Here is a 26,095-nt window from a genome sequence, read left to right as displayed (position 1 = left end):
CACTCGTGTTTGACTCATTAGGAAAATAGAGGAGTTTCTCTGTCTCCGTTCAGCATTGCTAACCCAGAAACTGATTTTAATCAACCATATCCTATTTCAAGCTTTTCAAACTGTGGGTTGTAACTTATTATTGGGCTCTTAAATCATTTTAATGGCTTTGAGCCAGCATTTTTTATGGAATGGAATGGAACAGAACAGAAAATATCAGAGAGCACCTCACACAGAAGAGCCAATAATTGTTTTGGGAACCACAAATATATCTTACTATAGTTCACGGTTAAAAAAATATATATATATCTCAATACTGCCCTCCACAATGCCTTCACAGTGTGATTCCATCTCTCTCTGAATCCCATTTTGCCTCACTTTGATTTTCCCGGTTGACAGGGATTTCTAAATGTCTACCACTGAATTTAAAGAATGGCTGCAGTTGAATCTGGTGGCTTCATTCCATTCATTTGGAAAGTACAGAGAGGAAAATGAGCCAGGCTTGTTGCAATGTGCCTGAAAAAGTCATCTCTGAGAAGGGCTCAGATGCTGAATGCACAACTTTCTCTTTCAGAAAGAACTGGCAATAAACCCATCCTGCCTAAAAGTTTTGAGAAGCAGAGCTTTTAACTCTTCTCCTAACAGAGCCTCATGTACGCACTCTGCTTTAAAGGCAAAAGACATCTGCCTCAGTTTCAACTGAATCTGCGATTACCGGAATATTGTTTATTAATGGACTTAACTGGTCCTTCGGTTTGAAGGCAATAAAATTTTGCCTTAAAGTAGCAGACCCTACTCCATCAAGCCACAATTCAAGACACAAGTAAATACAAACATATATGTGTGTGTGTGTGTTTGTGTGTGTGTATATATATATATATATATATATTTTTTTTTTTTTTACTCTTATTTGAAATATTAGAAAGGGTTCTTCGGGATATGCAATATGAAAATTGCTGAGCAGAGCTGAACTAGCCAGAAAACCAGAAGGAAAAAAAGATAGCAAGAGAAATTCAAGGCAAATGTAATGGCAAGATATTGAATAAAATAGCAACGTCAGGGTGTGGATAGGGTCTGAGGGAGCGTGGCATGAAGACAGACATGTGAAGAAGACAGGGTAGTGTGAGGACCAGCCAACTGATGGTGCAGCCAAACTGTAGCAAATCAATAACTGTGGTTAACACAGCCTTAGAGATGAGGATAATGACCACATTCTGAATATATCATCAGTCTCTGGTTAAAATGGCCTGAGGCGCTGATGAGGATAACATTCCATGTAATAACAAATGCTCTTTGAATTGATTTGATTAACAATCTAGACTTTCCTTTCAATGGACCAACAACTCAATTTCCAAAGATGGGGTTACTTTGGATAAGATGTGTAACCCTGCAGGAAATAACAAAAATTATTCTGCCTGTACACTCTTGGAGGATACAATAATGTCTAGTTCATCTTTCACAGCACCTAGTAAAGTACGCAATAAATTTGGGCTGAACATTTAACCCCCCCACCTGCTTTCCTAGCTCTACATGTCCCTCTCCAATCAGTGGGTGCTACACGGCAGGGACTGGGGGGAGGTTACCGAACTCTCGCTTTGGGGTTCGCATTAAATTAACCCTCACTCTGCATATTTGCTTTTTGCTAAGAAGCCAAGAAAGGACTTGCCAGCATAAGTTGATCCATATTCCTGAATAAAAAATAACCAGAGGTAAAGTTATTCTTTGGTCAAATGACAGAGATTGCAGCCAGTATATAAATGCAGGCATTTTTGGAAACTGCACTATGAATCCCAAGACTATAACTGTTAGACAATTGATATGAAATGTCTGAGAATAGTCTTCCAGGGAAAAGGTGAAGGGTTGCAAGTCTTCAAGCACAGAGCCAAGACAGGTCAAGTTCATCTATTAACTTCTTATCATCAGATTTAATCATACTCTGCAAGTCTTAAAAAAAAACCAAACAGATTATCTAGATCATGCAACAACTTTGAAATGCACTGAGAAACAAGACAAGAATTCTCAGACTCATTCTTTGACCACCAGAGAGAGTCCAATTCCCCAGGCATGGGCAGACCCCTTCAGAGCTAATATAAATAACCTGAGTTTTATCTAAAACTAGCCTCTTGTTGGTAAATATTGGCTCTGTAGTTGTTACTCTGTTTATTTCAAATACTGAATAAACAGAATCTTCATTCAGTGGGGCAGTGATTTTTGAACATTGCTGTAGGTCAGAATTTCCTGCAGAGCTTGGTAAACATGTAAATGCCTGGACCCAATTTCATTAAATTACCCAGGAAGATTAAAAGGATGCTTACACCTGGACCTCACTCTAGACCAACTGAATCAGAATCTCAAGGGATAAGGTGAAGGCACTGGTATTTTCTAAAAGGCACTCAGGATAAGGCAAAGGTGCAACACTGGGTCAAGAATTCCTGCCCTATTGAGTCTGGTTTAGCAGGTGATGGTAGAGCCTAGCCCTCTCCATATATAATAGGTGTCACAAGTGATTCAGACACCCACGACCTGTGGACCATATTCTCAAAGCACTGGCCTGGATCACATCAAGGATCTAGGTAACTCCAAAGCTCTATGGGTCAGTGACTTTCAAAATGGCATATCTCACTTCTCCTTTGAGTTCTTCTCTGTTATAGCAACACCTCTTAAATAAAACTCAGTCTGCATGGTAAGGAGGGAGGATTACTTTAAGCAGGAAAACCAGATTCATAAACCGATTACAGATGGTTAAGGATACAAACTGTGTCACATTAGGGCAAAAGTTGATTTTCATCTGAATGTGTTAGAATTTCATAAGCAAATGATTGCATTTCTCAATCAAAAGTAACTCAAATTCATATCTAACAAAAATCAGTTTTAGAAACAAGCTTTAATTCAGAAAACATTTATACTAAATCATACTGAACATTTAAAAGTCCACTTAAAAAGTCAAGGTGGGGGGACTTTCCTGGTGGTCCAGTGGTTAAGAATCTGCCTTCCAATGCAGGGGATACGGGTCCGATCCCTGGTCAGGGAACTAAGATCTCACATGCCGTGGGGCAACTAAGCCCTTGCGCCGCAACTACTGAGCCTGTGTGCCACAATGAAAGATCCCGCATACCACAACTGACCCGATGAAGCCAAAAAATAAATAAATAAATAAATAAAAGAAAATGATTCCTCATGCCCCTATATAATCCTTAAAAAAAAAAAGTCAAGGTGGTAAGTACAAGGATAGTCACTGCAGCATTATTTTTAGTAGCAATTAAAACAACTTAAAACTCTATTCAAAAGAGAACTACTTATATAAAATACTGTACACAGTTAACTAGAATGCAGCCATTAGAAAGAATGGGACTTGCCTGGTGGCCCAGTGGTTAAGAATCCGCCTGCCAATGCAGGAAACATGGGTTCGAGTCCTGGTCCAGGAAGATCCCACGTGCCACAGAGCAACTAAGCCCATGTGCCACAGCTACTGAGCCTGTGCTCTAGAGCCTGTGAGCCACACCTACTGAAGCCCATGTGCCACAACTACTGAAGCTGGCGTGCATAGAGCCCGTGCTCCACAGCAAGAGAAGCCACTGCAATGAGAAGCCCGCGCACCGCAATGAAGAGTAGTCCCCGCTCACTGCAACTAGAGAAAGCCCGCGCACAGCAACAAAGACCCAATGCAGCCAAAAATAAAATAAATAATAAAATTTGTAAAAAGTATATGTGAAATGCTGTGGGGACTACGAAGATAATATGCTCTTTGCCCTTCCAAAGGGTCTTAGCAGGGGAAACATTTGTGTCTAACATTATCATAATACAAGGCAAGAGAAAGCACCGTGGTGGAGCTTTGAAGGGGAGAAATCCCCGGGGAAGGAGAAGGAAGGAATCAAGGAAGGCTTCAAAGAAGAAGTCCTGGTTAATTAGGAGTTTGAAAGGAGGGGTCAGGATGAAATGTTATGCGATTCACATGTTCGGCACTGTACTAAGTGTTTTGTATACATTATCACGTTTTATTCTTTTAATCCAAACAATTCTAAGTATTCTTGTTCCCAATTTTAGATGAATAAACCAAAACCTAAAGAAGAGACCTTCCCCAGATGTCCTAGTCCACATCTAATGTCACCTCACTTCCTACTGGCCGCCTCTGTTAGGGATTGCTCACATGCATTGCCTCCTATACCGATATATAACTTGTGTGTGTGTGTGCATGTGTGCACGCGCGCTCGTGAGTACACATTCCTTATCTCTGATACAAGTAAAAACTACTTGAGACAGGAACCTTTATTTTATATTTCTTGAATATCCCCCATTATTTGCTCACATAGTAGACACTGAAATATATAGGGTAATATACTAGCGCTAAACCAAGTCTGTATAATCTAGCTATTTTTATTTTGTGTAAAGGTTTTATGACAGCAGATGAAAGAAAATTATTTGAACACCTCAAATCTCCTCATCTGAAATACTGGGTTCCATTCATCTGGTTTGGAAATCTTGCAGCTAAAGCCCGGAAGGAAGGTAGAATCAGAGACAGTGTTGATCTGCAATCATTGATGACTGTAAGTACATAGTAAACTGTCAGTAAAAGATGCTAATCAGAGACCAACAGGGACCTGGATGCAATAGGTTGGACCTGGACGAGTCCAATTTGTTCAATCCTGGTTCCAAAGGAACCAGAAAGACTGGGCTAGTATCAGAACCCTCAAATGCAGGAGGAGAATAGTACACAGTTTAACTCAGATTGACTGCAGGTGGTTGCTTAGAGGCTCTGTTTTACACAGAAGTAGGCTTTGTAATAGGCTCTGTAAGAAAATGTTCTTTGATTGATCAGCAATGTCTGCCAGGGCTCGGAAGGATCTGGCACCCTCAAGGCATATTTGCCATCCCTAGCTCCAGGATCCCAGACCAAATCTGGAGTAGAAATAATCCCCCCTAGTCAGTTCCCCAAAATAGGAATATCCCAAGGTTAACCCAGCTTTCCAGATGCTCCAGGAAACAAAACCATGTTTTCATTAAATGAAATAATCCTGAATTCATTTGAGAAACGAATTTATAGAAGGGCTAGAGAGATTTGTGTCATGACAGTCTCCTGCCTCGATTAGGCTAAAAGGAGTGAATGATTTAAAAATAGCTCCCGGGCTTCCCTGGTGGCGCAGTGGTTGAGAGTCCGCCTGCCGATGCAGGGGACACGGCTTCGTGTCCCGGTCTGGGAGGATCCCACATGCCGTAGAGTGGCTGGGCCCGTGAGCCATGGCCGCTGAGCCTGCGCGTCTGGAGCCTGTGCTCCGCAACGGGAGAGGCCGCAACGGTGAGAGGCCCGCGTACCACAAAAAAAAAAAAAAAAAAAAATAGCTCCCAATTTAACGTATACTCTTTCTCACAGTCTTAAATAATAACTTGTGTTCAATAGAGAAAAAAGAAATCAATGGATCCCAGTCCTTCCTGCTTTAAAGAGGGATAGATTTTCTGTCAATAGAAGCATTCTAAAGTCTTCATTTGTTGGGGGAACGGTTTAGGATGTATTTAGTTCTTTTTTCTAAGATCTACAGTAAGCATGTTTTCAAAAGCAATTGAGGAAACAAAAAATAATCTGCTCTCCACATAATTTAGAAATGATTTATTTAAAATATTAACCACTGCCTTCCTACCACCACTTGGGGCCAATATATATGTTGGAAATTATGAATTCAACAGAGTAGGGGATATTTCTATATAGTCCTGATTTATCTTAATATTTTTTTAAATGTCCAACTATACTTAATCCCTTTTGCACATTGTTGAATTATGTTGATAGCTTGTCATTTTCAAAATTTTCCTTTTGGAGTGGATTTCAGAACCAGTTTCTAGCCTTTCAAAGTCTCTCTCATCATTTTACAGGTGTATTCCTAAAAGTCATGGCCATATTCTGAATCCCAGTAAATATTTATTACCACACCCATCACCTTAGTAAATCGTGTTTAATTTGTTTCTGGCTTAGGAAATGAACCGATTTCGCTCCTGGTGCAGCCTCTTATTTGGTTATGACTGGGTTGGGATTCCGCTGGTCTACACCCAGGTATCAAATACTTGGCACGTGATTTTTCTTTCTACTTGCCCACTTTGGCATGCTGTCTCTCTCGGGCAGCCAGCGCTGTGCTCTCACTCGGGTTTCTCTCTGTTTCAGGTTGTCACGCTAGCTGTCTACACCTTCTTCTTTGCGTGCCTGATTGGACGCCAGTTTTTGGATCCCACCAAAGGCTACTCAGGGCATGACTTAGATCTTTACATTCCGATCTTTACTCTCCTACAATTCTTCTTCTATGCAGGATGGCTCAAGGTAGCCAAAAGTCTTAGTGCCTGAGACCTGCTCTGTAATCTCTGTCATGTTCCAGACCCTGCACACTGATCCCTTACTGAATCACTCATTCATGAGTGAGTCAAAGGTAGATTTAACACTTAATAGCTCGGAGATGTTATTACTTTTCAACCGGGCATTAAAGTGGCAGGGATGTGGTGAGTACTGTACTGTAGGGGTTTGAAGCAGCTCATTTATGCAGACGCTACTCTTTTATGGCCACTGATTGTTTTAAGTCTTTGTGTGCTCGCATTAGGATTACAATAATGTAATTAAAGTAATGAGTGTACCTGCACTGATACTTTATACCACAACAAGCAACTAAGCAGAGTAAAAGAGAGTAAATAAGAAGCCTTGTATCTCAGACTTAAGCATTAATATTATATTATTATCTTGGTTCTGCTCAGCTCTGTAGATAGTTAGCTTCTATCCCCTGAAATCCCACTAGCTGTGCCACGACATTAAATGCATTCCATTTTCAAAACCAGAACTGAGATTCAAAGGAATTCATCGGAATCAAAACCAGAAACCCCAGGATTAATGACAATATTTGGTTTGCCAGGAAATTAAAAACAGGTCAGAGCAGTGAAAACAACTAGTCCAATCATCAGTGTAGAATTTTATTTGTTCCCACTACCATCTTCCCCCAACCCCAGATGTATGTAAAGGTGTCAGAGGCCTGATTCTTCCATCTCTTTTGTATGTGACAGAAAAAGATCAAAGACAATGGCTTCATTAAGTTAACTGAAATCTAAAGACAGTTTGAAGATAATTTTAATAAAATAGAATTTCAAATGTTTGACCTTCCAAACTGCCACAGTGCATCGTCGAGGCCTTCCAGGTTGTGGAAGCATTTTCTCTGCAGATGCCTTTACTTTCATTGGTTTGAATTTTAACCAGGAAAAATAAATATGTTGGTACTTCAAGTTATCCTCCAAAGAGTAAAGGCATTTCCTTTACAAATGGCAAAAACAGTTTTAACCAGATGACAGTGATTCAATTATTTTTACCCATTTAAGACAGAGAAAGAGTAATAGAAACTAATAGCTCTCATTTCCCATTAGAGAAAAAAGTAGACTCTACTTCTATAAACACAAACTCACCACAATTGGCCCAAACACTCAATCACTCTGGTCTTCTATTGTCCTTTCCCCTGAGTTGTGCTGAGCTTTTTATTTTTCACTTTGTGTCCACATGAGATGTTTAGCCAGCCTGGAAGGAAGAGCCAGCAGTTCCTGCCTTCTGAAGTGCTCTCTAAAATATTAACAGTCTTTTCCTTTATAAAATATTTTGAAGGCAAAATATGAAAAGACAATCTTAGCCCTATTAAGAGACAGGTAACCCTAAGAGAAGGGAGTTTTCCCACCCAGTGGACTGGATCTCAGTTTCTAAACAGTTTTGTCTTGACAATTCTAATATTTATAAATCTTTTCAAAGTGTGAAAACCCATCTTAATCTTATGAATGGTGTATTACTCAGTTGTTTGCTGGAAATGGAGCCTCCAAGTGAGTAAAGGATACTTTTGTGACACAGTCAATTCAGAAACATGGATATCATTTTTGTAGTTAAATGTAGACTCTAATACTATATGCAGGATGGATCCCATAAAAGTGAAATTCTGGATGTAACAAAAATATTTTCAGGACCCATCCAGTGGCCCATTTAATTTAAGGAAAACCCCCGACAAGAAAGGTAGACAGCCCCTTGGAACTTGCAATGAAGGACTCTGACAATGGACATTGCTGTGACTGATCCAGGAGCATGGGCCCTGCCACAGGCTGTCCCTTAGAACAAAGGGATGTCCTTCTCTAAGTCAGTGGTTGTCAACAATGGCCACACATCAAAAACTCCTGGGAGCTCTACTCAATAATGATGCCTGGGCTCAACCTCACACCCATTAAATCAGAATCTCGGAGGGGGGTGGGGTGCGGACCCAGGCATCAATTTTCTTTAAAAGCTCTCCAGGTGATTTTGATGTAGTGGTTAGACTTAAATCCTAAAAAAAGTAGGTAGATTTTCTACCAAATAGTCTCAGAATCTAGGAACTCAACTAATCAATGGTGCCTTTGTTTTATACACTTGTAAGTTTTTTACATCTAGGCCCAAGGTAAAACCACACACACACACACACACACACACACACACACACACACACACACACGTCCAGGTAATAAAAATCAAAGGGAATTAATGAAAATAGAGACTAACAGGTGAGACATATTTGGCATATAAATCTCTCATCAAGAAAGGTATTCAGTTCAGGAACATGGTAAGAACATCTAATACTTACCAACTGTTAGAAGATATATGATAAGAAGTTACTTAACTTCAAAGTAACTTACTAGATAGCCATAAAGCCTTTAAGGTAAAACTAAGTAAGAAAAATTCCAGCTTTATGACTTACTAGCTCTGTGACTCATTCATTTAGCAGTTATGTCCAATAATTATGAAATCTCCTTGTATTATTTTGTGAAGTCTTTCTTTGCTCTTTAACCTTGCCCACATTTACATTTTATCTCATCACCTGGCCCTTTGTAAATTCTTTCAGAGCACAGGCTACGTACCCCTCAAAGTGCCTAGCACAGTGCCTATCACAATGCTTTTTTGATATTTGCTGGCTGATTTGTACCTGAGAATCAGTCATTTGGCTCCTAAACAGCCCATGGCTTCTCCTAGTTGGGGCCTGCATTGTCACCAGCTGAATAGACAGAGTCTTTGGAGAGCAGACTCTGCAGGTGCATGACTCACGGTCTGAGTCCATTCTCACTGGCTGATAAATATCTGCATCTGCAGAACAACCCACTCCGCTCTAGGCTTCCTATTATGAAAGGTGACCCATGAAAGCAGAGAGTGAAACAGGAATCCTCTTCAACCTTCACTCTTAGTCTTCACAGCATCACAGTGGACTTATTCTATGTTCTCAATTGCAGGTAGCTGAGCAACTTATCAACCCTTTTGGAGAAGATGATGATGACTTTGAAACTAACTGGTGCATTGACAGAAATCTGCAGGTTAGAGGAGTTTTTCTTTCCTTTACAAACATTAATAATCTAAACAGACTCTGAATGCCGGCCCCTGAACTTGAGTGCTTTAGCCACAAACAAAAGAGGTTTGGCTATTCAGTATGTTGTTTCGAGGTCACGGGTCCTGGATCTCAGTTCCAGTAAAATTTAGTCCCTTTTTTTTTTTTTTTTTTTTTTTTGCGGTACGTGGGCCTCTCACTGTTGTGGCCTCTCCCATTGCGGAGCACAGGCTCCGGACGCGCAGGCTCAGCGGTCATGGCTCACGGGCCTAGCCGCTCTGTGGCATGTGGGATCTTCCCGTACCGGGGCACGAACCCGTGTCCCCTGCATCGGCAGGCGGACTCTCACCAACTGCGCCACCAGGGAAGCCCAATTTAGTCCCTTTTAAATACAATTTCAAGCCAGTTTTCTTTGTAGGTTTCTTTACTAACTTTACATAGCCACTTCCATCTCAGTACAGACCAATATTTTAATTCATTCTTTAATCTATTTCCTATTGCCACCTAAAAAAATTAACAATGACATAAAGTGGCAGCCACACAGTTTTATGGCTCCACTTATCCCCATTGCCAAGTGCTCTTATGCAGTGAACGACATGTATAACTCTCTGTAGCAGCACTGGTTGAAGCAAATATGAACTAGAGACATTTGTATATTCACTCATTCACACTGTGTTCTATCCCATTCCAAACCCCAGCACCCACTAAACTTATTCTTTCTTTATAAATACAATTCACATCTGAATTATTCTAACACTATAATGATGATTTTAGGTCTCCCTTTTAGCCGTGGATGAAATGCACATGAGCTTACCCAAAATGAAGAAGGACATTTACTGGGACGATTCTGCTGCTCGACCACCGTATACACTGGCAGCTGCTGACTACTGCATACCCTCATTTCTGGGGTCAACAGTTGAAATGGGGTAAGCGCATTTTTAAAAATCATCAATATTTAGAAGAGAAGTCACCGTTCTGATCTTTTTGTGATGTGGTCCTGAAGTTACTTTCATAAGAACTCTCAATTATTAATATCTTACAATGGTAGCCTTTTCAAATTTTCAGACATAATTAATATGTCCAAGAGAGTGAGAAATTAAAGAGACTGTAGTTTCTGATTTAAATATGGTGTGTGTGTATGTGTGTTTTGAGGTAATTTGCATTGTACCTTGCTTTTATACCACAGCAAATTTTCCAGTAGTTGTGAAACTATCCTCTGTCTTTCCTTCCAACTTGAAGAGTAGTTTACTATTTTAATTATACAGTTGTTTATTATTTAGTTATGACTATCATAATGAAATGCATCTTAACAAGTATTTGTTGAGTATATACCATGTGTAGGCACTGTGTTAGACTATTCTGAGACAAGCAAGCCTTAAGATAAATTTTATCAAAAGTGTTCTCTAAGATTATATTTTGATCAAACTGACTTGTTTAGTATACAAGCCAGTGTCTGTTCAGTTGTTTTAACATAACAATCTGTCCCTATGTACTATGAGCTTTAAATAAAGGGGCTGAGGCCTGCAGTAAATCATGCACAGTTCTTGAATAATTTTATTAAATCTGATAATGTATCTGATTTTGGAGAAATGTGTGAATGTGGGGGAAGTTCAAGTATATTTGCTGAAGGCAGACGCTACAGTTTCCAAGTAACTTAAAGAGAAGAGTATGGACAAATTTAGAAAAGTAAAAAGAGCCCCTCCAAAAAATTACAGAAAAAAGAAAAACTTCTACGGAGTTTTTCTTACAACTTTTCGGCAAAACTATGGTTCGTTCTTCCCTGAGGTCAGTTCTAAGCAGATTTGTGAAGTGAGATCGTGTCTAAAGTTGCCACCTGTGACCTTCTTTCTCTTCCCCCAAAACAGTTCAGCCCTCCTCTTTCTCTACTGTTAAAAATCAAAATTCAACTGAGTAAATTTTAAAGATCTTACTGCTTTATTCAACAATTCATGAATTGGGCAGCATCCAATCTAGCAAAGAGAAAGGAGCTTCAAGGGGCCATACAAGCGAAAGACTTGTGTAGGCAGAAGGGGGCAGGAAAAAGGCTGTTATACCAGGCAAAGAAGTGGGTTGGTTATTACAAGGTCACTTTCCTATAGGAGATGGCAGGGGTCTAGAAGGCAAACTACCTAAGCAGTGCTGATCAGGCAAATCCTGATTGATTGGTTTAAGATTCCATTTCTGGAAGAACCGAAACCATGTCTCCATTTGGTGACATGGGGCTTAGCATAAGTGACTCTATTTTGGGCCTGTTGTCTTGTTTTTAATACTAGTATGAGAATATCTAGCTTCAAACTTATCCCTATAAGGCTTTATTTTTAGCTCAATGTCTCCTAATCCTCAAAAATAATGGTTTGGGGTGCTCCTCCAAAATGACCTCTGAGGCTGAAACCTCTTCAAGACCCAAAGAAAAAGATGACTGAAAGTGGAATCTCAGGAATTGTGGCAAATAATGAGATGATGCAGGAGCCGGGACACTCACCTTGCTGCCCTCAAAGCACAGCTTGGTGAAGGTTGCCTACTCCTTGCTTCGGCTTCTAGATGTCTGCTAAGCCTGGGCCCTCCCGTCCAGGACCTCCTCCAGACCAAGGTACTCATCCCTACCCCAGCAGACTGCTCAGTCTCCATAAACAGTAATTTCCTGCTGTGCACTTCTCAGCCTTTTGTAATATTGGGTTGGCAAAAACGTTCTCAGCCTTTTGTAATATTGGGTTGGCAAAAACGTTCGTTCGGTTCTTTCCGTAAGATGGCTCTAGTAGCGCTTAGTTGTCTTTAGTCCTCATTCAAAACAATTTTGTTAGGTTGTATTGTGAGAGATGTCATATCAGTGTGCGTTTAAAAAATACCGAAATTGGTGAAATTTTGTGTAGCCATTTTAATATTGAAGATGGAAGGAAAAAAGCAGCATTTTCGGCATATTATGCTTTATTATTTCAAGAAAGGCAAAAACGTAACTGAAACGCAAAAAAAGATTTGTGCAGTGTATGGAGAAGGTGCTGTGACTGATCAAACGTGTCAAAAGCGGTTTGCGAAGTTTCGTGCTGGAGATTTCTCGCTGGACGATGCTCCACAGTCGGGTAAACCAGTTGAAGTTGATAGCGATCAAATCGAGACACTAACTGAGAGCAATCGATGTTATACCCCGCGGGAGATAGCCCACATACTCAAAATATCCAAATCAAGCGTTGAAAATCATTTGCACCAGCTTGGTTGTTAATCGCTTTGATGTTTGGGTCCCACATAAGTTAAGCGAAAAAAACCTCTTGACCGTATTTCTGTGTGTGATTCTCTACTTAAATGTAACGAAAATGTTCCATTTTTAAAACAAATTGTGACGGGCGATGAAAAATGGATACTGTACAATAATGTGGAACAGAAGACATCGTGGGGCAGGTGAAATGAACCACCAACAACCACACCAAAGGCCGGTCTTCATCCCAAGAAGGTGACGCTGTGTATATGGTGGGATTGGGGAGGGAGCCCTCTATTATAAGCTCCTTCCGGAAAACCAAATGATTAATTCCAACAAGTACTGCTCCCAATTAGACCAATTGAAAGTGGCACTCGACAAAAAGCATCAGGAATTAGTCAACAGAAAACGCATAATCTTCCATCAGGATAATGCAAGACCGCATGTTTCTTTGATGACCAGGCAAAAACTGTTACAGCTGGGCTGGGAAGTTCTGATTCGTCCACCGTATTCACCAGACATTGCACCTTCGGATTTCCATTTATTTTGGTCTTTACAAAATTCTCTTAATGGAAAAAATTTCAATACCCTGGAAGACTGTAAAAGGCACCCGGAACAGTTCTATGCTCAAAAAGATAAAAAGTTTGGGGAAGATGGAATTATGAAGTTACGTGAAAAATGGCAGAAGGTAGCGGAATAAAAGGGTAAATACGTTGTCCAATAAAGATCTTGGTGAAAATGAAAAATGTGTCTTTTATTTTTATTTAAAAACCAAAGGAACTTTTTGACCAACCCAATATATTCTGCAGTGGCAGTTTCATGGATATCTGGCAACCCTCTCAATTTTGAAAATTAATAGGAGAGGTTTTTCTGTGAGTTTGTTTTTAGATCACTGAGTAAGCTTTAAACTTCCCCTCCACTCACGTCATTAATTAATGCAAAGTATCTGAAGATCTGCCTTGTAAAAGAAAAGAGACCAGCACCATTGATAGGGCCGGGGAATCATCATAATGACTCTATTTGGACTGCAAGTACCACTTGTTCTCCATTTCTAATGTCCATGGAATTGTTTTTGCATGATGGTTAAAATGATAATTTATTTTGGTCCTCAAGATTTTTATCTTGATCTACATATTCATCCTAATCATCATAATTTTACATTCCTTTGCAAGTGTCCATGTTCTTTAGAAAGAACTAAAATACATATTTCTCCTATTTCTAAATACAGAAACATGCATTAGGAATTTACAAGACCTTGGAGAAAATATATAACCCAAATGATTACTGGGAAGATTAAACTAGATGGTAAGCATAAAAACACTCTAGATATAAATGTAGAGCATTATTATCAACTAGTACAGATTTCTTATTTGTGGATGTCAAACTGAGGCACAGAAAGATTAAACAAATCTAAGCTATTTTTCATATTAAACTAACCTTGGAAATTTGGGAAAGAAAATAAAATGCTTGAGAGGAAACCAGGAGGTAGGGTGTTTAAGAATGGAGCAAAAGGGACTTCCCTGGTGGGCCAGTGGTTGAGACTCCACGTTTCCAATGCAGGGGGCACGGGTTTGATCCCCGGTCAGGGAACCAGGATCCCACATGCGCACGGCACGGCCTAAAAAATAAAAATTATTTAAAAAGAAAGAAGGGACTTCCCTGGTGGCACAGTGGTTAAGAATCCTCCTGCTAATGTAGGGGACACAGGTTCTAGCCCTGGTCCGGAAAGATCCCACATGTTGCGGAGCAACTAAGCCCGTGTGCCACAACTACTGAGCCTGAGCTCTAGAGCCCACGAGCCACAACTCCTGAGCCTGCGTGCCACAACTACTGAAGCCTGCACGCCTAGAGCCCGTACTCTGCAACAAGAGAAGCCACTGCAATGAAAAGCCCGCGCACTGCAATGAAGACCCAACGCAGCCAAAATAAATAAATAAATAAATTTTTAAAAAAGAAGTAAATGTTCTAGTTCTAGAGTCACAAAATGTTAGTGAAAATAAACAGGTCTATGATTTTTAAAAATAAATAAAGACTCATCACCTACTTTAAAAAAAAAAAAGAATGGAGCAAAAAGTTACCAGTTGTCAGAGAGAATCCTGTAGTTAAGATGGCCTATTTACTAGCAGGATGGACCAGGCACAGGCAAAGGCCAGGGTCTATTAGGGGAGGCTTTTCTGGACTCTGCTAGAACCAATTGATCAAAGAAACAACTAGGCAAAAGCTCACTTGATCTTGACTTTCTGCATGAATGAGGACCCTAAAGGGGAGCCTCACAGTCCAGGAAAGGTCACTGCAGGAATTCAGGCTTTTGGAAGCCAGCATTCACAGGAATGCCCTCTGATCCATCAGTGTCGATTCTTTCAATGATTGTGCTATTAGACAAGATGTTTCTGGTTGCCTATGACAGAAAACCAACTCAAACTAACTTAAGCAACAAGGGGTTTCTTGGGTCACATTCAGAAAGTAGTCTAGCTTTGGGTGTGACTGGATCCAGAGGCTCAGATATGTCACCAAGACCCGCATTGCCCTCCCTGTCCCTCAGTTCTACTTTTCTCTCCACTGGCTCAGGTTTCAGGAGGCTCTCCCCTCCTGACAGCAGAAAGGCAAGATGGCAGCCAGCAGCTCCAGATGTCCAACCTATCTTCTCAGCAAATCCTATGGAAAGAGCACACCTCCTTTCTAACTCTTAAAACTAAAGTACTGGATTTATTATGATTGGCTGGGCTTGGCTAACATGCCCATTCCTGAACTAATAACTATCAACAGGAAGACACAATATTTTGATTAGCTAAGGTTGGTTCGTGCATCCATCTTTGGACCAAGGAGTGTGGTCAGCCCCAACCAGCCATACGGAGTAAATGATACCTTAAGAAATATCACGGTGCTATTACCAGGAGAAGGGTGAATGGTTTTCTGGGCTGGCAGAAACAATAGATGTCCTCTAAAATCTTAAAAGCTAATTCCCTAAGCATTGAATTGTTCACTCAAATACGACATCAATACCAAGTAAACAATCTGAAAGAGGCTCAGGGAAAAGGGAAGGTAGAAGTAAGGATTACTGTAGCACAGGTGGTTGACGATGACTGAGCCAATGAGTTCTTTGCATTAGGATGAAGACTAGGTGTCAACGTGGTATGGATGCAAACATTTCAGTGTTTGCTGCTTGATGCACATGAAAAATCCTTTCCTGGATGAGTTTTTTTATTTTCTTATTCTATTTAGAACATATGTTCCCAGCATATTTAATTCAGAAATCAGATTTGCCTCATCTTTTCATATCAATGTTTCAGGTTTGTAATCACAATTCCCATGACCCAGAAATTCCAAAACCGAGGCAATGCCCTTCAATAACTGAGCAAAAGTACTATCCAAGGGCAACCTGAGAAATTACGCTGCCTCCTACATTCTTTCACATTCAGCACACTACTCATTTCCATATAAAAAGGGAATTCCTTGGAGACAATTCTTTTGTTCTCTATATTCAGGAACATGGCCAAAATATTGCCCTATTTTCTATACATTTACCAAATATACATTACTGAAATAAAGTAATTCCCCCCTCTCATTTTTATCTCAAGTGCAAATTTAAATTATCACGTTTTTCCTTGTATCTTCACATGTGGAACGTACTCATTCATTTATTCAGGCAATATTTTCTTTTAGGGCCTAGTATATGGTAGGTTCTATGCCAGATGCTACAGACAGGCAAAAACAAACAAACAAAAAAACACGCCTTTTAAGTTCACAGACATAATGAGGAGACAAGTCACAATACAATGTGGTAAATGCAGCAATAGAGAAACGCTGAGAGTCTTATGGGAACACAATGAAGGTACACTTCACAGGGTCTGGTGAATCAAAGAAGGCCCTTAGAGTTGGGGAGTCTAATGTGCATCTTTAAGAATGAATTTAGGGGCTTCCCTGGTGGCGCAGTGGTTGAGAGTCCACCTGTCGATGCAGGGGACACGGGTTCCTGCCCCGGTCCAGGAAGATACTGCATGCCGCGGAGCGGCTGGGCCTGTGAGCCATGGCCGCTGAGCCTGCACGTCCGGAGCCTGTGCTCCGCGACGGGAGAGGCCACAGCAGTGAGAGGCCCGCGTACCGCAAAAAAAAAGAATGAATTTAGAGCTAGCACACAAGAGTGAGGGGATTCAGCAGAAGGTACATTCCAGGCCATATGAGCAAAGACAGAAAGGAATGATAGTGTATTCAAAGTGACAATTTTTAAAATTTTCAGCTTTTTTGAGGTATAGTTGACATATAAAATTATAAGATAATTAAAGTACACATTGTGGTGATTTGATATGTATACATTGTGAAAGGATTCCCCCATCTAGTTAATTAACACATCCATCACCTTACATATTTATCTTTTTTTTTTTTTTTGGTGAGAACATTTAAGTTCTCTTTTAGCAAATTCCAATTATGCAATAGTGTTATCAACTACAATCACCATGTTTTAATTAGTTTCTCAAACCCTATTCATCTTATAGCTGAAAGTTTGTACCTTTTTACCTATTTTCTCCCTATTTCCCCCAACCTCCTAGCCCCTGGCAACTGTCTTTCTACTCTGTGCTTCTATTAGAGTAACAATTTGATATGCAAGCAGAAAAGCCAAGAAATGAATCTGGAGGGGGAGGTAAGGGGGGATTATGGGGGACTTTACAGCCTGAGTAAAGAGTTTCAGCCTTTTTCCAAAGCTATTAAATGACATGGTCACATTTGTGTTTTAGGCAGGTTGTCCTAGCAGCTGGCTGAAAGATGGATGCCTGGGGATAAGACCAGAGCCAGAGAGCCAGTGAGCAGGCCCTTAGTATAGTTCAGACAGGAGAGGATAAGGGCCAGACTAGGGTGGCGCTTCCAGGGATGCGGACAGTGGAGATGGCAGAAGGGACAGATTCGAGAAAGGAGAAGGAGTGAAGTATGACGGGGTGGTTGGTAATGAACCAAGGATGATAGAGAGTAGCAAGGAGGAGCTGCTGAAAGGGAAAGATGATGAGCTTCCTTTTGCGTGGGTTGCCTTTGAGCCATCTGTGGGCAATTCACATGGAGGCGGCCAGCGGGCAGGGTGCACAGAGACAAAGTCTAGGCAGGGGGATGCATTTGACTGCTATCAGTACATGGGTGTGTTACAACCTAAAGAGTGGGTGCGGGGTTCCCTGGTGGCGCAGTGGTTGAGAGTCCGCCTGCCGATGCAGGGGACACGGGTTCGTGCCCCGGTCCGGGAGGATCCCACATGCCGCGGAGCGGCTGGGCCCGTGAGCCATGGCCGCTGAGCCTGCGCGTCTGGAGCCTGTGCTCCGCAACGGGAGAGGCCACGACAGTGAGAGGCCCGCGTACCGCAAAAAAAAGAGTGGGCGGGAGCACCCAGGAACTGTGTCAAGTGAGTAGGACAAAATACAAAGGGTAGAACACTGTCACTTAAAGGGTGGTCAGAGGAAAAGGAGTCCTTGAGAGAGAGCAGGAATGATCACTACAGGTGCAGGAGAATAACCCAGAGAATGCCCTGTCATAGAGACCGAGGGTGGAAGTTTCAACATAAAGTCTGTAAAACACCATAGGAGTTTGCATTTTAAGGTCATTGGAGACTTAAGTGAGAGTGCTGAGCAGAAGCTAAATTGGGAGGCAAGGAGATCAAGATTGCCAACGAAAACTGTTTTCAAAATAATTCTATAATGGAAAAATTCAAACATATACAGAAGTAGAGGACAAACTATAATGAACCTCACGTAGCCATCACCCACTTTCAACTATCAAGTCATGGCCAACCTGGTGTCACCCATCTTCCCACCCACCTTTACAGTACCCACCACGGAACCATTGTGAAGCAAATATAAGCACAATACCATTTTCATGCCTAAAAAAAAAAAAAAAAAGACCAAAAAATCACAATAATTCCTTAACTCATTAAGTATCCATGTACTATTTTTTTGAGAAGTCTGGACTGGGGGGAAGAAATAGACCAGACAGTATCCAATGAGACATAGTCGAGGGTAATGTCATATTTTTTATTTGTTTTATAACATTTTAGGATGGGAACACCTTAAGCATGTTTAGAGGGAAAGAGGAACCTGCCCTCCCCACCCTACCACCAATCCTTGGAATTACTTTAACCATCTCTACTGAATTTCACTTTACCGTTATGCCCCGGTCTTGTCTGGACAGACCCATTAAGACTCCCTGTGGTATTTACTGTAGTTCTGTCCACTGTATGACTTAGCATCCCTTTTATCAGAGGTCCTACAGGGGAAAATTTGTCTCAGACATCTGTGGGAAAAAAGAAAGTTTTGCCTCTTCTGGCTAACTCTTACACTATTTCTCTTACAGATTGTGAATTTTATAATTGAGGAGGGTCTTTTCATTTTGGCTGCTGAAAGCTGAAAACCCAAGTTGTAGACCACCTTTAGTCAGTCTGTGAGATTTTTTGGCATGTTTCTTTTGGTCTCATCTTGTTAGTGTTCCTTATTCTAGCTCTATCATCTTAGCCTAACTTTACATATTATTGCATTGTGTTTATTTGTATAAGCTACCTCAAATCCTTTATAAGATGAAGCAAGATGTAATAAAGAAATAAATTGATAACTCTTGTTGCTCTGAGAAAGGAACAAAAAAGGACAGGCAGAGTGAAAGGAGCTCCCTGGAGGAGAGGGAAGACACAGGAGCCAGAGGAATTGACAGAGAAGGGCCTAAAGAAGACATGGGGCGGGGGTGGCAGGGAGAGAGGAGGCCTCAGAGCCTGAGCTGGAGGGAGGGAGCTGAAGATGGATGTTGTAAAGGGCGATGGGGAGATGGTGCCTGTTCAGCTAGTGAAGCAGGAACCAATGTTCTCACCACATCCAAGCATCATCATGTCTTAATCCGAAGGAAGTTATAACTAACAAAGCCCATCTTTCTCTGTTGAATCTAAGACCAAAAGCTTCTGTTTCAAAACAGCATTTTATCATTTCTAACACCAAACCAATGCTGAAGTTCCATCTCCCAATCTTTGTATGTGGCATGTTAAAAATCAACTTCAGGGAATTCCCTGGCGGTCCAGTGGTTAGGACTTCGTCCTTCCACTGCAGCTGGCATGGGTTCAATCCCTGATGGGGGAACTAAGATCCCACGTGCCACATGGTGTGGCCAAAATAAATAAATAAAAAGCACTCTATTAGACAAAATCAGCTTCAGAATGACCACCTTGAATGAAAAAAGGCCAGTTGAAAATCTGAACTGAGCACCCAGAATAGAAATGCTTTCATAGATATACTTGTCTTAAGCATTTAATAAACCATGTTAATTATTGTAATAAACTACTAATCTCCCTTTAATAAACCATCCTATGAATTAACTGAACAATGAAAAAGAATCTTTCCTATTTGAACTCTGTGCCCATTACCACACCTGAGATAATTTCAGTTGAAGCTCTTTAGTTTGTTCTTTGTCATAATATAGAATGCTTTCTGATCTGCTATTTTAATTAAGGAATCTTTTCATTAGCTTAACCATGGAGACACTAGTAACCAAGATTAAGAAAACACTATAAGCAGCCAGAAGAAGAGTTGTCCAGAAGTTGCCTATCAGGAAAACATGCACAAGCCCTAAAATGAAAAAGGTCTTCTTTGGGAAACAGTGGACACTTATGCTTGATAAACCTCACTTAACCAAAACAAACCTAGAATGCTCAAATGCAAGCCAACATTGCTGAAAATAAATTTTTTTTAAATGAGGTCCCGGCCCAGCCTACCACAGCTAGCTTGAGGTAGAATGCTTGTCTTCACATTATAATATCATGAGTTCACTCCAAAATTCTTATTATTTTTTAAATACTTGGGATTATCCATTAGCACAGATTTTTAAGGCTCTGAGGAATGGAACACATGGAAATTAAAGACCTGAAGTCTCATAACTCCCTTTAAATCCTGTCTTGGAAATCCAAACAGCAATAATTCCTTAAAGGCATAGGAAAAACCCTAACGAAATATCCATCCATAACAGCTAAAGGATTCCAAATTCTGGAGAAGAGAGTCTGCAGCTGCTTATGAAATAGGTCACTTGAGTGTGTCGTGAGGGGTGTCTTCGTGGGACTGTGCTCACTCTGCCCTGCTAATCTAAAGGCAGGCTCTCAGCCTGGCAACCTAAACTGCTGACTGCAGTCCAGTTCATAAAACACTGTTGTATTATTGGCCTTTCTGCCATGGTTCAAATATGTCAAAATTTCCTCACGTTGGTAGTGATCTTAAGGAATGGGTATGTGAATTAAGGATCCACTTAACAAAGAGGAGTAATATTCAAAATTTTGTAAGAGTCCCTCCTGGTTAGGGGTTGAGGAAGTTAAGATTTATTTGGTTCTGTGAAACTACAACCACATACCCAGAAATAATGACTTTTACGTATCTATCTTCATTCCCACGGTCCTAAGAATATGTAGAAATAATACAGTACTTTTTTTGCAGTGAAACATATACGTATTTAATGTGCACAAAGCATTTAGGATTTTACAGTAGAGTCAGAAGTATTCTTAGTGATATAATACTTCAAATATATCAAAATATATTTTCAAGCAAGCAAAGACTTTATTAAAGTGTGGTTAAATATATTTCTAGATGGATGTTTTATTCAGTAATCCCTTCTTAGCCAACTATATTCAAATATTTTAACTTTACAAGAAAAAACATAGTCTGATTATATATACACACACACACGCACACACACGCACACACGCACACACACACACACTATTGCATGCTTGTGCCATAAACAGCCAAAAATATCTCAAATTCTGAATCACTAACTTCTACAAAAACGTATTCTTGGAACATTGATTTTCACTTAATGTACCAGAAGGGAAAGGAGAGATGGAAACTCCCAAGGAGATGAATGTGCATTAAGTTCATAATTTTAGAACTTGCTCAGGGATTCTTTCATTTACCGGCATGGGGTCACCACTGGTGCTTAGTTTTCACCTTCTAAGTGGTATCAGAGGTATAGATGGCTTACTTTCCTTTTCTAACAAAACTCTCATAGGATACAAGAGTACGGAAAGGTGGGGACTTTAACTTTGGGCCACAATTTCTTTTTGTGACAGCCAATGGAGGCCAGGTGAGAATAATGGTAATGCGAGGCTAGATATGCTTGTTCTTTAACCAGATTTGCCATAATCCTTGGTCCAAACTATCAGAAAGGCAACAGAGAGGCAGCGGGTAGGTGGTGTCCAGCTCTCTGGCCTCAACAACCTCCACTGATGCTCCACAGCTTGAAACTCTTTCCTAGCCGGTGGGGCAGGGCGCTGGGGGAAGGGGCTCGGCGGGGAGTGTTGCTGGGTGGATACAACGTTCTGTCCACTGGAGTTTTCTCACAACACTCAGCCCGCCCCTCCCAGCTTAGCATGAGGGTAATTTACTCATTTTATAAATCCCTGGCTACAGCTTTGACGGTGATTCTGTAGTGCAGAAGGTTAAAAATTACAGTGTGTGCCTCTAATGGGTTTGAAGAGTACATTTTGCTTTGTCCATGAATAAAGGCTCCTGCACATGTGCCTCTGCCCCGACGGATTTTCTGGCAATTACTGGCTTCCTCCAAGGCAGCCGCCTGACTTTGAGTACACAAACAATTTGAAAACAATAAATCTGATGTGAGAAGTAGAATTCATCGTATTAAGTATCATTTTCCTAAATTCCTCATTTCAGTTCTGTTAAAATGACCTATCATTGGAATTTAAATTGTCAAAATTCCACTTGAAAAGTGGCCACAGAGAAGGAAAGACAAGGATCATCTAGTTTTATTCTTCAGTCTTTGAAGCTCTATAGTTACTTGATCACACTAATGAGAAGGGGTTTCCTTTGCAAAAAGCTTGCTTTGAAAAAAATACATTACAGCCATCTTCCACAGTCCTGTGTCCTGCCTCTTTGTTATGGTAACAGGAGGTGACAAGTATTCTTCTGCACCCCTGAGCATCCAAGCATCTTTTCAAGAGGCCTTAAATAAATCACAGCTGCTGGAGCCCTCAGACATTAGTCATTGGCAAGGGAGACTGAGGGGTTGACCGTTTGTAGGTGCTCAATAGGCATCTTGAAAATTGGGGGTCTTTTTTTAACACTTGAGATTGAAATCAGAACACATCCCAATCCTGACATCGATTTGACCTGTAGAAATAATGCATGCTCTGCCTCCTTCCAGACTCGACTAGAACCAACTAGCCCGCCAAGCTTAACATAATCTATTCTCTCTCCCGCCACGTACACTTCTCCTCCCTTTCACAAATAGCCCAATACGTGCCACAACCTTTCTCATTCTCACTTTTTCTGCATTGATGATGTATATTGTGCCACCACCTGACTGGTCTTATCTTCTTTCTCTCAAAAAACCCAGCTTCCTCTCATCCTATATTTCCCCTCCACCTACTCAGTACCCTAGTCTCATCAATAAACAACTGTTGTAGTCATCCCTTCCAACATGTTAATTGTTAGGTGGCAGCTTCGAGGTGTAGCAGCATTTTTAAAGGACACGCTTGAAGGAGAAAAGGGAGTGACTTTTGGACAGACACTATTATTTCCTCTAACCATGCGTAGTCAATGATGATTTGGAAACCATCTCTGAAAGTGTGCCAGTCATTGACAGAGTCCTTTTTATATCGTCTACTTTTCAAAGCGTTTCCATGTATATTATTCCTTTTGAACTTCCAAACACCCTTGCAAAGCAGGTAAAGTAAGTATTGTTGTACTCAAGTATGATGCTAAGCCACAGGGAGGTTAAGTGACTCTCCGAAGGTCATACAGCTGGGGTCAGCCTAGGCAGCAGTAAACCTGGCTCTGCAAGCCCCCGAAATAAATCATTCTCCTCACCACAGAGGCAATTCTCAAATTCCACCTGCTGGACACTAATGGCTGCATGGCACTTTCCATGCACATCCTCCGGTCTCTAATTACCTGCCTATCTCAGTCTGAGTGAATTCCAGAACATCAGACCTAGGTTTTTCAGCTGATCTTCTCTAAAATATAGCAATATAATGAGGGTGCTTACATTCTATCATACAATGTTTCTGCTATAATTGTTTTGGGGCATTTTAAGTGGTGTTATATTTGGGCCTCAGGATTGTATTAATCCTATACTAAACGTCTTTAAAAATCAAATAAGGGGCTTCCCTGGTGGCACAGTGGTTAAGAACCCACCTGCCAATGCAGAGGACACGGGTTCAAGCCCTGGCCCGGGAAGATCCCACATGCCACAGAGCAACTAAGCCCGTGCACCACAACTACTGAGCCCTCCTGCCACAACTACTAAAGCCTGCGCGCCTAAAGCCCGTGCTCCGCAACAAGAGAAGCCACTGCAATGAGAAGCCCGCACACCACAACGAAGAGTGGCCCCTGCTTGCTGCAACTAGAGAAGCCCACGTGCAGCAATGAAGACCCAACGCAGCCAAAAATAAATAAATAAAAATAATAAAGTTCCCTTTAAAATATAATAAAATAAAAATCAAATAAGGAGGAGCAGAAAGTCTCAAAGGACCTAAAAGGTACATCCTTTCAACTGGGAAAAAAATAATCTTTAATGTATTCTATACTGCATGTTTTCAGGCTTAAACCATTTTGACCTCAAACCTCAGTTTCTGCTGTCATATTGGGAACCAGAGAAAGGAGATGGGTCTTGTGTGTTGGCAATGAAACCTCCATCACAGAAACATTTGGAAGAAAGGTCATTAGGTCTGTCACGCTGGGGAGTTTCACGTCTGCACTTTGATAGCTTGAAGAGCTGGAGGACTTCCTTCATCACTCCAGCATGAGATTCAGAAAACTGCCCCCCCAGATCACAGACCACCAAGTGTTCTTCCAAAGACCCACTAATGGGTCTTTCTGACTAATCGTGTGGAAAGTTCCCAAGTCATTGAAATTACCTCCCCTTTTTCCCCTTTAAAAACTTTCATGGCCAAGCAGAATCTCCAGAGCTGGTTCTGGGACTCACGTCCACCTTCTCCCAGGTTGCTAGCCCCCTGATTTTTGTTTTGTTTTGTTTTTTTGCTGTGCCACACGTCATGCGGGATGTGGGATGCGGGATCCCGACCAAGGATTGAGCCCATGCCCCCTGCAGTGGAACAGCGAAGTCTTGGCCACTGAACCGCCAGGGAAGTCCTTCTCTCCTCTCATTTTCCTCTTTGCTTCATTCCTATCAATATTCATTTTATTTGCCTTATTTCTTAATAACCCTTTAAAAATGTTCATCCTGCCAAGACCTGTCTCTTGTCTCTTAATTCTCTCCTTTGCCTTTCCCAGTTTTCTTGTTTTTTTTTAATAAACAAATTTATTTATTTATTTATTAAAAAAAAAGAAAGAAAGAAAGTTCCCAAGTCATGTTTCTTATCCAAAGCATTTCTGGATGAGAACATTCAACAGTGTTGCTTTCCATGTAGCTTTTCCCACTTGGACACGACTACCAAATGACACAATTCTAGTTATGCCCTCCACTCGCAAAGACAACCCACAGCTGCCCACTGCCTCTGGGGGAAAGCCCTAATCCCTCTACCTGGTATATAAGACTCTTCATGATGCAGTCCAAGGCTACCAGTTTTATGCCTGACACTATTCTGTACACTAATCCAAGTATTTCCCATTCCTCACAAACACCTGAAGTTCCCTGCTGTCTAATTTTCTCAAGTCACTTCTTCCACCTGCAATATTCTGTCCCTTCTCTGCTTATCTGTTTCCTTTGCAGTGTCAAAGACCAGCTCAACAACTTACTTTGCCCCCAATTTAGCTATTTATATACATGCCTTCTTCCTCCTTCTAAACTATGTTATACAGAACTTAATGCAACAAATGTGTTCATGGCAGATGCTCAATGCATTTAGCTGGCTATGTGGATAAATCTCACGCATCCACACCACAGTCTCAGAGGCAGGAAGGTGCAATAGGACCTCATGGGCAGTCCTGCCCGACGTCGGTGGGTGAATCAGTAGAACATCAGCAAGAGCACTGGCCTATTTGCTCTCTGCAACTGGTTTGCTTTTCTCCAGTGTGTGACCCAAGGCCTTAATCCTTTGCCTCAGTTGAGTGTACATATCCACTACATCAGTGCATAGTTAGAAAGTTTTTTCCTTAGGGTTCACGAAGTTTTGAAGTAACCATAATACAGACGTTTTTTTCCTAGAAGATTTTGTCATTCTTACAAGGTTGTGTGGCTTAAAGAGTAATTAAGGAAGGCAAATCCCAAATAAAAAGTGAAGATCCCAAATGGAGGACAGAGGCCTGTCCTATAAAGAGACACTGCCAGCTCCACCTCGGATTCCCAGAGCACATCCGGCACAGCAATCTTAGTGACCAACTGCTCTGGTGTCCTCCGTAATGAAATGGGTTCCTGAAGTGTGACTGGAGATCTGACCTAATGAAATGCAACAAGCAGCATCACCAAGGCTGCTGAAGCATGAGTCTGCGTTTCTCAAGTCAATGTAACAGAATCCGAGCCGTGAACAGTGGAAGGTGGGCCAGAAGGTTATCTGGTAGCCAAGGGCACTGCCGAGGCTTTAGAATAACAGCACAAGGTTGTAATCGAATGCTATCCCAGGACATTTAGCCAGTTAATCATCTCAATCATCCATCTTTTA

General features: G+C 41.1%; 2 protein-coding genes across 4 annotated transcripts in view; one reads left to right on the top strand and one right to left on the bottom strand.

The window, feature by feature from the left end:
* RAB3IP (RAB3A interacting protein) overlaps nucleotides 1–26,095 on the bottom strand; it is a 166,290-nt gene that overhangs the window by 110,086 nt on the left and 30,109 nt on the right. The gene's annotated exons all lie outside the window — the stretch shown is intronic.
* Nucleotides 1–26,095, top strand: part of BEST3 (bestrophin 3) — a 41,404-nt gene that overhangs the window by 12,566 nt on the left and 2,743 nt on the right. Inside the window, exons 4-7 of one of the 2 annotated variants that reach the window (XM_027107019.1) lie at nucleotides 4,378–4,532; nucleotides 5,951–6,289; nucleotides 9,238–9,318; nucleotides 10,104–10,255. In XM_027107019.1, the coding sequence (XP_026962820.1) occupies nucleotides 4,378–4,532; nucleotides 5,951–6,289; nucleotides 9,238–9,318; nucleotides 10,104–10,255 (727 nt within the window). Of the gene's footprint in view, nucleotides 1–562; nucleotides 698–4,377; nucleotides 4,533–5,950; nucleotides 6,290–9,237; nucleotides 9,319–10,103; nucleotides 10,256–26,095 lie in introns of those variants that run through there. The other variant, XM_027107020.1, reaches the window with a different exon arrangement.

Source organism: Aethalodelphis obliquidens, unplaced genomic scaffold, assembly GCF_003676395.1.
Source record: "Aethalodelphis obliquidens isolate GAN/ISIS:26980383/991018 unplaced genomic scaffold, ASM367639v1 scaffold8, whole genome shotgun sequence".
Classification (NCBI taxonomy): Eukaryota; Metazoa; Chordata; class Mammalia; order Artiodactyla; family Delphinidae; genus Aethalodelphis; species Aethalodelphis obliquidens.
Note: the sequence above shows the minus strand (reverse complement) of the source record. Positions and strands in the feature narration are given on the sequence as shown.